Genomic DNA, 12,980 nt, shown 5'->3' on the forward strand with positions numbered 1-12,980 from the left:
GGCAGTAAAAAACACTACTTATTCCTCCTTTAAGACGTCGTTTTAATGAGCCCTGTGGTCGCTCTAAGTGGGATGTGGTGCAGCACAGCTTGAGATTACCGCACAACTAGTGTGAGCATTTGTGTTTTGTGTAGCTGATAAGTCTCTTTGCTTTATATAAGGCCAGTAAGTTAGTGTGTCAGCGGAAAGGCTGATTACACAATACAGAGTCTTGTGCTGCTGAGTCCTAATTCACCTCAAAGCCACACAAGGAACGAGCTGTGTTTGTCTGTGCTGACCTAAGAGTCTAATCTTAGAAGTTCTCACTCCAATGTAACCATTCTGATAATCTAAATTCATGCTTTAGGCAAACAAGGAGACACTTTAAATACTGTACAAAGAGAGGGGAGTAAATAGGAAACGCTGCGAGTACAGAGAAAAAGGAAGAACTCTGCCCTCTGTTGGCTTCAAGAAGGAACTGCAGCAAACTGTTGCTTTAACAGACTGTCACCACAGACAACTTCCAATTTGTTGAGCTTCCCCATGACTTCTTTCATCTCCTGCTCAGTCAGATAAAAGATTTAACATCCAGTCATCCCACTTAAACGTTATCAGTGACCTCAAGCCTCATCCTCCCTTGTAAGGAGGGGGTCATCAGCACAGGAGGCAGAAATCAAACCCCGCAGCAGAGGCTGAGGAGTGACTGACTGCAGCTCCAACGGAGACTGATAGCAGCTACAAGCCAAAAGGAGGACAGCTTTGACCTCGAGCAGCACAAATCCTCTGAAATCAAGTCTCCCGAGACAGAATTCTTCTCTGTCGACAGCGAGAGGAAAATCCTGCCTGAGGAGAGCTCAGATCTAGTTTGCTCCTTTTGTGTTTTTCACTTGGGAAATCGATGGAAAGATTGGACAGGAAAACCACATAAATATAACAAGCTGTGATGGAAAATATATATATATATATATTTTCATTTAATGTCGAAACAATTATTCAATCACCCGGAGAAAAATAAATCTGTGACTACTTAATCGTTTCCTTTATTTTCCAAGCAATAAATGCCAAACATTATCTTCTTCTGGCATTTTATTTGTGAGAATTGGCTGCTTTCCTTTGACATATGTGACAGTTCATTGAATATATTTGGATTTTTGGACTGTTGTTTGAACAAAAGACATTTTAAGACATAATGTTGGGCTTTCAGAAGGACATATTGCACTGTTTACTGACGTATTATATGCCAAAATAATAATTGTGATAAATGGAATACAATTCTAGTTAACTAACACTGTCACTTTAGTTCCAACCTACAGTTAATTTCAGTATTACTGTCAAATGTCAAGTTTGAGTGCATACTTAGCATCCTGTTTTGAAGGTGTTATAATGTGGAGTTCAGTCTACATCTTAAAATGTCACCAAATCCCATTTAAGGGCATGATCTCAACTTTTTTTTCCAACAAGAAACTCAAGTTATATGATATGTTTTAACAGAAAACATATATATATATATATATATATATATATATATATATATATATATATATATATATATATATATATATATGTATATATATACATATATACATATATACATATATATATAATATTTATATATAATATAAAAGGTCCCTTACTGTGAAATTGTTTTTTTTAAGTGAGATTTGAATGGCTGTTTTTGGTTTTAAAGCAGGTCTAATTGCTTTTTAAATACTGTTATAGTATCAAAAATGGTTAATTCATAAAGTAATGCGCATTCAGTATTCATAAACTGCCTTTTAACTAGCCATTATGACTTCTGTAGGGTTGTGATGTCACAACTAGACTATAGTTACAGGTGGAAAGAGCCGCTACTGTGCCGTTACAGTCATTCCCTGGCTTCAATGATGGTGCAGAGACACCCTGAGTGTCCGGAAACACTGACCAATCAGAGCAGACTGGGCCTTTTTGTGAACATTTCAGTCACAGGTATATTCAGACAGACACTATGAGAAAAAGAATGTGTTTTTTAACATAAAAGCAGGTAAATATGTTCTAGTATAAACCAGAAATACAAGTATGAACACATAAATAAGCTAAATATGTCCACTTTAAGTATAGTTTTGCTATTGTGTGAAGTAAACCGTGCTTCAACTTAATTTCAACTTCTTTGCAAAACAAGAAACTCGAGCGGTGTGTGCTGACGCCTGCAAGCTACTGTGTCAAAATGATGTCGTTTTACCGTCTGCATGTTTAAAACAGGAACACATCTGATGCTATCCCCTGAGAGGTTTTCATTTTGGCAGGAAACAGGTGCCTCCTCCTAAACCTGGAAGGACGACTGCGCCACACAATATCGAGCAGGCACGATACATCTGAGAGTATTAAAGTAAACAAGTGGAGCGTGTGAGGCCAGGGTCCAGCAGAGGAGACATTTCACATCAGAGTCTTGTTGTTGTCTTTTGAACCCTGCTAACCTCATAGAGTTCAAATCCTTACAGAAATCTATTCGCTCCAACATCACAGCGAATCTCACTGTACTTACATAAACTCTGGCACTGATTATGTTTAACATGTGACATATTATGAGTCCTTTAGATCATTTCACACCAGCTACAGAGGTTTTCTTCTGGGTTGAAAAAACAAAAAAGCTGTGATTCCCCTCCCTGCTTTAGTTATTCGACATACGAGAGACGATAGATCTGATCTACTTAATCAATCTGCGACAGGGTCTTTGAACTGCAGACGTGATTTCAAGGAAGCCTGTCATCCAACACTGTCGTCTGTGAAAACACTCTGGGGGGAGATTACTCCCAACAGCCCCGGCTCGTAAAACTCTTTTTATGTTAAACACACACCCTCACTCTTTGCTGAAGTTATACTTTTCTGAATGCACGGGGAGAAAAACACTGTTGTTCCTGAAGGAGATCCGAGCTGTGTTTGAAAATGAAGATGCTGTGTTCGAGCCCTGTATCTCTTGCTCAACTAAATACAACATTTCAGCACAAAAACAACTTCCCCTGCCTCCTCTGCGGCAGTGAGACAAAGCTCTCCACCCCCTGTGTGGCTTCTGTATAGGCAAAGAAGAGGAAGGGAAAAGGGAATGTTTTGCCCCTCTCTCTCCCCCCACCCCACCCCTCTTCCCTCACCTCCCTGGGGCAGCGCTGTGTAGTAATAAACGTCCCCCATAAATCTCCCCCTCACGCCATCATCCCCTCCTCCAACTCCAACTTCTTTTTTTTTGGTTAACAGCTTCTTTTCTTCTCCACCAACCCTGCCTTTCTTTCCCCTCTTCTCTTTTCTATTGCAACCCAACCCTGACATTGACTCTGCACATGGCCGATGGCTGCTCTGTCATGGATTTAGAGGGCGGGAGGGAGGGAGAGAGAGAGAGAGAGAGAGAGAGAGAGAGACAGAGAGAGAGAGAGAGGGGAAGAAGATGGACCACAATAGATTTGTATAGGTTTCACTCTCTGCAGCCCCAGCTCTTTCATATGTGGCTGTAAGCGTCATTGTCACTGGCTGTGGTTGAATCTGGTGAGATCACTAGTGTATCAGGTTGTCTATATTGCCTACCTGATGGAATGACACGCATACATCCATGCACAAATCCAGCAGCTGGTCTGAAAGAGGAGCTGTGACAGAAACAGTGAGAGAAAGAGGGGTTTAATGGGGGGAAATAACTGTGGTCGGGAAAGAGTTAAAAAGCCCTGGCTGCCTGAATTCACCGGAAAGTCCCACAAGTGACGTTACAGTCCAGCAATTAAGAGTAAATTAATTACAGAGTAGTGGATGGTAGCTGAAACCCTGAGGATAGTGCAGCGCCTCCCAGTAAACAACTCCAGACTGTGTCAGTACCAGACTTCCACAAGAAAAAGAAGGAAATTAAGTTGGGCTTTAAAATATACCCATAGTGACTTAGTTGTATTTAAATATTTACTTTAACATTAAAGTTAAGAGGTCATTAATCCAACAGAGTTAACAAACAGAACATTTACAGTGTCATAATTTAAATAAGTCACATTTTATGTGTAATTCTCTCTCTGATAAACTAATAAACTGGCTTATTAAAGAGTTGTTTTTACTGCACGGTGCTCAGAAATAAAAGCCAACAACTGTTTAGTATTCATACTGCGTGCAAAAGTGTAGTAATCTCAAACAAACTGACAACCCACTGCAAGTTTGTCCCTACAGAAGAGGAAGGAAAAAAAGTTCACTGAAAGTTAACGCCCAGCGCTTGAGGCTCCTCCTGCAAAAGGATTATAAAGCAAATGTCTGGGCTGATGCAGGGCAGAGGGGGAGTTCTGCAGGGTCAAAAATACACAGGAGCTGCAAATCAGAAAACTCGGCAGACCTGCGCAACTTTTCTAACAAGCAGTTTGTTTTTTTGTTTTTGTTTTTTTTGTTTTTGTTTTTTTCCACTTTTGATTTAACCCTGGTCGCTGCAAAGATGACCACAGCCGTGGTGTCGCCTTTCTTCGACTTCGAAGTAATGAACAAGGTAGCTACAAAACTTTTTCTCGTCCTTTCTGGGAGTGTGTTGGTTGGCCTGTTAGCCGCTGTGGAGGAATGAGGAGCTGCATGCCCGCGGCCCTCTGCCGTGACGCGCCTGTGTGTGTGTGTGTGGAGCTTCGTTTTGTTTTGATTTGTTTTTCGCCTCGACTGTTTGCTTATTTTTACCAGTTGTTTCCTGTCTAAACATCGTCACCGGCGGTATTTACGTCAAACGAGTGTCTTTAAAGTGTGCCGAAGCCTGCCGGTGACTGAGCTTTAACTGTTGACAACTATTTAAATCTTAAACATTCATGTATAACATGTGCTACTTCAGTTGCAGTAAAATTTCAAGTTTTGCTTACCAGCTTCGGCGCAGTTTCGAACCTTAGCTTCAGTTAATTCATGAGGGCAGTTTTGCGCCACTTTTAATACTCCTCACAAAGCAGCCACATGCTCGCTAATCATTGACTAAGTTTGTCTGGCTTTTACCCACTATTGCTACTATAAAACTGTTTCTATGATTAACCGTGTTCATGTGTGTTGGGAAATAGCTGGTTTTCAAAAATCGTAACGGCTCACCGGTTAGTCAACGTCACGGCTCTGTTGTCGTTTGCATACATTTTCATGTTTTCAGTGTCGGATTACTTTTTAAAACAGCGCCTTTTTTCCCTCGCGGTTGTTTTTCTTTTTCCTTTTTTTCTTTTTTAGTTTGAATTTAGTTTATTCCATTTTAGCTTTAATACTCCTGTTAATCAGTCACTAAAGCAAGTGATCTCCTCCTGTTTTTGGGAGTGTATTGAAAACCAGTTTTCTCTTGTAATTCAGCAGGATGCTTTGCCACTTTCATTATCTTTCAAATGATGCAGCCTCTTTGTAGCCACTGTGGCCTCTCATGTGCTGCTGCTCCATTTACTAAACAGGCACACATTCCTAACCAGGGCAACTTGCCAAACCAGCTGCTGTTCTATAGGCCTGTATCCGCTTATGTTGTCAGAGCCAAAAAGAACACAGTCATGCAAGAGGAGGCTGTGGATTTTTTCTCTCTAGCCCACCAGCTCTCTTTCAAATCAGGACCACATTGACTGTCAGTGTTTGTGAATTTGTAGAATACTTTTTTTCTAATGACGCATACTTTCTGTTTCTGCAGAACAACAAACTGCTCAGCTTCAACAACAACCCGTGTGCCCCCCATCCCATGTCTGTCCCTTGCACTGGCACTAACGTGCCCATCTCCAGCCCCGCCGGAGCCCTGCTGGACAGGAAGGCTGTGGGATCTCCCTCGGTGGGAGGCGTGTACCAGCGGCGGCACTCTGTCAGCAGCACAAAGTTCAGCCAGAACCAGTTTCTGAACAGCCTGAAGACAGCTGACCACTCCTCACTCATCTCAGGGGTTGGCAAGGAGAACCGCCTGCGAGACCGCTCCTTCTCCGAGACCGGCGAGAGGCTCCTCAACAAGTGCCTGGGGGGTCCTGCCAGTCCCACCGGTGGCAGCAGCCAAGTGAACTCCAGCCGTTACAAGACGGAGCTTTGCAGGCCCTTTGAGGAGAACGGTTCCTGCAAGTATGGCGACAAATGCCAGTTTGCTCATGGAATCCATGAACTGCGCAGCCTGAGCCGCCACCCCAAATACAAAACTGAGCTGTGCCGCACCTTCCACACCATCGGTTTCTGCCCGTACGGGCCTCGCTGCCATTTCATCCATAATGCTGAGGAGCGCCGCGGACCTCCACAGCAGTGCTCCCCTCTTAACTCCTCCAACAAGATGGAGAGGCCTAGGCTGCAGCACAGCTACAGCTTCGCGGGCTTCTCCAGCTCAGCTGGGCTGAGAGACAGCCCCACCTCAGTCACCCCTCCACCCATGTTCTTCCCTGATGAGGTCCCCGACTGGCCCAGCAGTAACCCCTTCACCTACTCCAGCCAGGAGCTGGCCAACCTGTTCGGGCCCAGCCTCAGTGTGGGTCCTGTAGGCACAGAGCCCAACACCCCTGCACCTCCCTCTCCAACAAGCACACCTTACTATTTCAGACCCATGTTGGAGTCTCCTCAGATGTTCGAGTCTCCATCCAGCCCTCCCGACTCTCTGTCAGACCAAGAGGGCTACCAGAGCAGCTCTGGAGGCAGCCTGAGTGGCTCTGAGTCCCCCACGCTGGATACCACCCGCCGCCTTCCCATCTTTAGCCGCCTCTCCATCTCTGATGATTAGACTGCACGCATCCACCAGTGACTTTAAGTTCGATGACACAAAGAGAACGCGGCACTCCCCTCTACCTCTGCCCCTTTCCCTAAGCTTCCCTCACACAGCACCGTGTTAGTCCCTCGTTAGCATTGTAAGGATGTAGTCAATTAAGGGAACTGTCAACTCAAAATTATCATTTCACCCCTGTTAATCCGCTCAGCAAGTTTTTAAAAAAAATACCCCGCCATGTGTCATAGTGCCAAAAAAGGAGTGGAAATTGAACAATGAAAATCACAAGAACAAGAATTGACTGTTTTTGCCAGGTGCCACTTGTTTTTTCTTTCTTCTTCATTTTGTTCTTGAATGTGTAGCAGCACAAGTGGCCTTGGAAAGGGGAGTGCATTGCACTAGCCCCCCACCCCCCACCCACCTCCCTCTCTCTCTACCCTCCCTTCTCCCTGATGATACCACTTCCCCTGAGCTAGCTAGAGGGTGCTCACTAACGTAACTGTAGATCTACCACAGATGATTTTACAGACTGAGTTAAGACTAAAAGGAAAAAATAAAGACCCTGAAAAGATATGAATAGTTTTTAAAAAAAAAGAAAAAAGTGCCTGGGGCGGTTTCTGCATGTGTTTAGGGTGAATGGACTACTGTTTGTGTTTGGTTCTTTCTCATTTGCCCCCCTCCACACCCCCCCCTTGTCACGGTTCTTCTCAAGCCCCGTCTTATGTAATTGTGGACTGGGTGAGTCTGCAGGAAGGACTTTGAACTGGAAGTTGGTTATGTTCCCCTCCTCCTCCTCCTGAGTTTTCTCCTCCTGTTGCTGGTCACTGGCTCTTTTTTTTTTTTTTTTTTTTTGGGAAGGAAGTCTTGATATCAAACTGATCATTAAACCTGTAAGACTTTATCCCGCCTCTCAACCCTGCCCCCCCTCCCACCTTCATCCTCACCGATCCGGGGAATTCCAGCATTCCCATGGTGCAGCAGTACATCCTGCGACTTGATGAGATCGGATCTCCAAGCTATTTTACTTTACTTCTCCCCACACTTTAGTACCTGCTCTGAGGAGCACTCATTACATCCCTTCTTTTTTTTTTTGCTTTCTTTATTTGATAATTATTTTTTATTAATGTTATTATTACGGTTATTATTGTTTGAAAAACTTTCCAGACAGAAGGTTTGCTTGTCACTGCTTATTTAACTTATCAGAACATATTTATTGCTGATCATATGCATTTTTTTGTTAATTTTGTTTTGTATTTATCTGGATAATGAACAATAGAATATATTTTCTTTTATGTTAAATTATGATCTTCCATATTAATCTAAAGATTGTGAAGACGTTTTTGTCAGTTTTCCTTTTTTCACAGTTTAATATATTGTACTTCAATGACTTTTGTTCTGCAACTACACTTTGTCAAAAATGAAACTTAATTTAAAGCAAAAAAAATGCAAAAAAAGACGTTTTGCGTTTTGATTATTTATTGTACTTTTTTTTTTTTTTTCTTACTCCCTCTTATTGGACTGCAATTCCATCTAAAAATAGATTTGCTTGTGTTCATTCCTGATGTTTTCCCCTTCACTTCTTACAATTATCTGACAGTAACAGTAGCTAACTGTTGCATTGATTCACCTAGTCTGTTTTTGCCTCAGATCTTGTCCCAGATCTGAGTATTTCCTCACAGTACTTGGGTTGATGGTAGAAGTAAAGTGGTGCTGTAAGACCTCTCACATCACTGGTTTAGGAGAGTCTCCAAGTTAGAAGACTGGTTCTGTTGAAACGTCTTCTGTCAGTAATGTTCTTACACACAGTCTGTCATTACAAGCAATAGCTGTGACCAAATGGGTTGAGGAAAAGTTTATTTTGTTTTCTTTAATTTGATTGGATGCTTGATGCACTTGCTTGGCCCCCCTCTTGACCATTGGAAGTGCCTCTTTGAATACATTCCAGGTAGCTAAGGCTTCTCTGCCTTTTTATTATATTTGATAAATGGAGGACAATTAAGTTTGTTTTTTTTAAGTCACTTGTTCTGTGTTGCCTTCGTGTGTTTTGGAAAGAGGTGATCAGATTTTGACACAAAGAAAGTAAAAACAGTTGAATGTATTTTTTCAGCCATGTTTTTTTTCCACTACAGTAATTTCTGTGAGTTTATATGAAAACCTGTTTTTCCCTCTTTTGTAAGTATTGATTGCAGTTAAGTCAATAAACCCCGTATTTTTGGAAAAGTTAAACTTGTGTAATGAGTTGTGTACTTGGTGCTCCTAACCTTGAATGCAGTTATAGACACGATCCACATGCATGATGCTAAAAATAAATCTGTTAAATATTAAGGCTAAAATGTCTTTTTTTTTATTGGTGCAATGGAGGTTACATTTTTTCAAGTTACTTAATATTCCAACTTTTAAATACACTTCTCAGAGGACCTTATCATGAGTGGCAATAGAAAAGAGAGGTTAATGTAGCATAAAAGAACCCTTCAGGGAATTAAGCTGTGTCAAATATTTTCACCCACAAACCACTTAGAAAACATAAACAGAACTTCCCTAAGAATCTCCACATTTTAAAGTTTTCTTCAGTGTCAAAGTAATAGAGTGGTGGTTTTCCATACACCCATTGGTACTTTGCAATCATGAACTGCTAACAGCTAATTCGGCATACTTTTAGTTACGGCATTTACCAAAATGCAAACAAATATTCCCATTGGCTAAAAAATATATTTAATACTTAAATGTCAAATTTTCAGAGCTCCAGCTTTATACAAAATGTTTACAAGTTTGCTATTTAAAAAGTACAAAGCATTAAAGAAAAAGCTCCCATATATATCCATCTTGCCTGAGAATTTCCACATTTTAAAGTTTTTCTTCAGTGTCAAAGTAAATGAGTGACAGCTGTCTGTACAGCCATGGGTACATAGCAAACAGGGCTTGCAAACAGCTAATTCGACACACTTTTAACTATGCCAAAACTCAAGTTGTAGCCCACAGCTAGTAGTACAATGTCAGACTCCTGCTTTTTTACAAAGGGTCAAAATATGTTTACAAATGTTCTATTATAAGGTAAAAATGGGAAATAGAACAGAGGCTGTGCATAATGCAGAACTAAAGGGAGTTTCACCGTGGTGGAAGTTGATTGGTGAACATGCAGAATGTGCAGAGAGAGCAGTCAGGGGTATTGACCTGGGGATGATCAAACTCTGATTGAGCAGGTTTGGTTACACAAGGAAGAGACACTCCAGGTTTCAGCTGAAATATTGATCGGGGGGGCGTAATCGTTACGTTTCCAAGAATAAAAAAAAGTGTGATTTGCTGAGGTTATCACATGATCAATGATCCTGAGGTAATAAGTAAACGAATCAATGCACGTGTGAGGATATTCCTGTTAGTTTGGCACAAACAATTTAGGCTAATCGGGTTCATCAGAATACATAGCAAAACATGGTCAGTTTTGTACATTTTACATAAATATATGTAGATAACAATCGCTATTTCATCTTTAATTCAAGCGGAGTGGTATTTGATTTCAGAAACAACACACTGTAGCTTCCCCTCCATACTCTCCACTTAACATCCACACTGCTTCTGCTTTCGCTGGCTCTCCGGACACTTCCGTCTGTCAGTGTTTATATTCTCTCAGATTGCAAAAACGAGCCGGAACAGGAACTCCCTTCCCTCCACACAATGGTGGGTGCTGACCCGTCACAGCTGACCCGTGGAGACCCCGTTGTTGCTTTATTCCAGAAAACCTGTAGATTCTTGTCTTGTTCCTTTTTCTCCCTCCTCAGCCTCCCACCCCCCTCAGCTCCATCTCCGAACAAACTGTCCGCCTGCTGAGAGCCTGATTTTACTTAAAGGGATAGTTCGGATTTTTTGAGGTGGGGTTGCATGATGTACTTATTCAATACTGAGTGTATTACCTACAGTAGACTGCGGTCGACATGCCCCCAGCTTGGAGTAGCAGGCACGGAAGCAAAGCAATGTATTGCTGTGGATGGGGGCAGCAGCTAAATTAATTTTAGCCACCTAAAATAATCAATATCACTTGTATGTTATATAAGAATAATTTCACCACTTAACTTTCCACCAGACACCCCTATGTGATGGGGAACTGAAGCCATCATATTAATCTATTCTCTTGGCAAACCCACCAAACTTTATTGACAAAAACTGTAATTTTACCCAGCAGAACACAGGAGCTGCTTGTTCTACCTCTGCCTCCATCGGTTGTTTTTTGTGTTATTTGGTGACTTAAAAAAGACTTGGTAATTTTTTTAATTTTTTTTGGTTTCACCAAAGTCGCACAATAACAAACAAACTGACCAATCGAGGCAGCAGTAGACCAGCAACTTCTGTGTGCTGAGAGGTAGAATTACTCTTCTTGTCAATGGAGTCTGGTTGCTGTGAAGAAAGCCTAGATAATAAGTTCCCTCGGCCTTAACCAATGGCCATCTACTGTATGTAATACACTGACTATAGATAAGTATCTCAAACAACCCCACTTCAATAAATGGGAACTATCCCTTTAATGTCTTACCTCACCTATTTCTGCCTACCAGCAAGCTGAACAACAAAATAGCCCTCCAAATGTTGTTATTTCGGTACCCACTACTTCACATTGTTTCATTTTGTTTCACATTCTTTTGAAATAACAGAAAGTTAAAAATACCGCAACATGTGGACAACAAAGTGAATACCAGCAAGTATTCATGACATACTGCTAATAAAATTCTCATTGCATTTTAAAGCAACACAAAACTTGGAAAGATCCGCAACATGCAACAGCGTGTTTTATAAGTGGTGTTTTATAAAAGTAGTCAACGGAGTTACTTTTAAAAAGCAACATTTTAATGCTCTAGAAGTGACGTTATTGCAAAAAAAGGCCTCATTGCTGTGATTTAATGTTTCAACAAAACATGGATAGGAGTTCTGTTCGGGGTCCTGGAGACCACAAACCCTCTTTTAACAGCTCAAAAACACACTTAACCCTGTTTTATCACTTTTGTAGTTTTGGCTTTTATGAGAATTGCTTAGAAACATGTTTTTGAATTGATGACATGTTGCAGAAGTCTGCTACATAACATGATGAACGACTTTATTTAGGGTCTCAGAGACCACAGCTATAAAACATGGTTAAATACAATTTATTTTCATTTGTTAAACATCTGTGGGTGGTGCTGACAGTACTTTCTATGCAGCACAGAAGCCCCCACAGTCCAAATAATTTCTGATTTCTGGTATTAGAATTGTTCACAGGAAGGACAAGGTCTCAAACATAAGGAACGTGACTATTAAAAATAACATATTGTATATTTCTTTGAGTTTTTGACAGCAAAATCCGTATTTGTGAATGTGCTGGCCTTATAACATATAAAACAGGAAATATTTCCTTATGTGGTGTATTAACAATGCTAATGTGCACATTTTATGGCTTCATAAATTTTGCAAGCCTCATTTGTGGCAAAGGGAATCAATTTTCTACATTTTGGGTTGTAATAAGGTCAGAGGAAGTGAGAAACATTTATTCAAAGTAATGTTTTCCATATTTCAAACTAAACCAGGTGACTCGAGCATACCTTCTTCTCTTGCTGTACCCTTCTCATGCAGTTTGAGGGACATGAAAGAGGGCTGTTTCCTGTTTGTGTGGTGTGTGCATAGAGGCACCTTGAGATGAAGTACCAGGAAGTGGGTTTTCTGAACCTCCTGCAGCAGGTCTGAGGGTGGCGGAGGGAGGGGGTCGTCTGCTGTTTGATATGTGGCAGAGAAAAGAAAATGAAGAAAAAAGCCTTCCATTACTTCATCACATTTTACAGCAGGTTGCTTTCCAACATGGAAACAGCATGGTGACACAGTTTTGTGGTTCATTCATTTCTTCCTGCACAACAGGATAAAGCAGGTGTGTAGTTTTACTCTCAATATCTTCATTCACCTTTAACCCGCACCGTTGAGCAACAGAATGTGGCGGCATGTACACTTTGTAATTGTGTTATCAGAGGCAGGTTTACCTCTTTGTTTGAGAAAGAGGTGAGCAAATAGGACTGGATGTGCTAACTGTGCTATTTCCCTTATCTCCACTCACAGCTGAGAGCAGTGTGGCTGCAGCTCTGGTGCATGCATGTGTCTGCAGCGCTGCAGTGCGACAGGTGATGTGGGAGGGATAATTAATCACCAAACAAGAGCTGAGGTCAACATCGAGTGATGAGGTTAGGCTTTGTCTGCAGAAAACAGAGAGGCACGATTAACCTCTTTCAGACACACATACCAGAGCTCACAAACATGCAGCAGAAACGTCCACCCAAGTAACAACTGCACTTTAAGGTCAGTGCAGGGATTAGATGTTTCTCAATAGAGTGACTCA

At 41.5% G+C, this 12,980-nt stretch overlaps 2 protein-coding genes across 2 annotated transcripts in view; one reads left to right on the forward strand and one right to left on the reverse strand.

Moving 5' to 3' along the window:
* Positions 1-4,951, reverse strand: part of plekhh1 (pleckstrin homology domain containing, family H (with MyTH4 domain) member 1) — a 137,805-nt gene extending 132,854 nt beyond the window's left edge. Inside the window, exons 1-2 of the mRNA XM_059352779.1 lie at positions 4,812-4,951; positions 3,532-3,590 (exon numbers count right to left, since the gene is read on the reverse strand). The gene's annotated coding sequence lies outside the window, so the exon portion shown is untranslated. The remainder of the gene's footprint in view (positions 1-3,531; positions 3,591-4,811) is intronic.
* On the forward strand, positions 4,231-8,860 carry zfp36l1a (zinc finger protein 36, C3H type-like 1a). The gene is made up of 2 exons (XM_059352780.1): positions 4,231-4,456; positions 5,597-8,860. The coding sequence occupies exons 1-2, from the start codon at positions 4,406-4,408 to the stop codon at positions 6,650-6,652; spliced, it is 1,107 nt and encodes a 368-aa protein (XP_059208763.1). The 5' UTR covers positions 4,231-4,405; the 3' UTR covers positions 6,653-8,860.
* The last annotated feature ends 4,120 nt before the right edge of the window (positions 8,861-12,980 follow it).

This window comes from Centropristis striata, chromosome 16 (assembly GCF_030273125.1).
Source record: "Centropristis striata isolate RG_2023a ecotype Rhode Island chromosome 16, C.striata_1.0, whole genome shotgun sequence".
NCBI classification, from domain to species: domain Eukaryota; kingdom Metazoa; phylum Chordata; class Actinopteri; order Perciformes; family Serranidae; genus Centropristis; species Centropristis striata.

Bases quoted from the DNA above. Each gene is read 5' to 3' on its own strand.
- zfp36l1a (XM_059352780.1), top strand. From the start codon at position 4,406: ATGACCACAGCCGTGGTGTCGCCTTTCTTCGACTTCGAAGTAATGAAC. The intron at 4,457-5,596 runs GTAGCTACAAAA...CTGTTTCTGCAG, and splicing joins ACTTCGAAGTAATGAACAAG to AACAACAAACTGCTCAGCTT.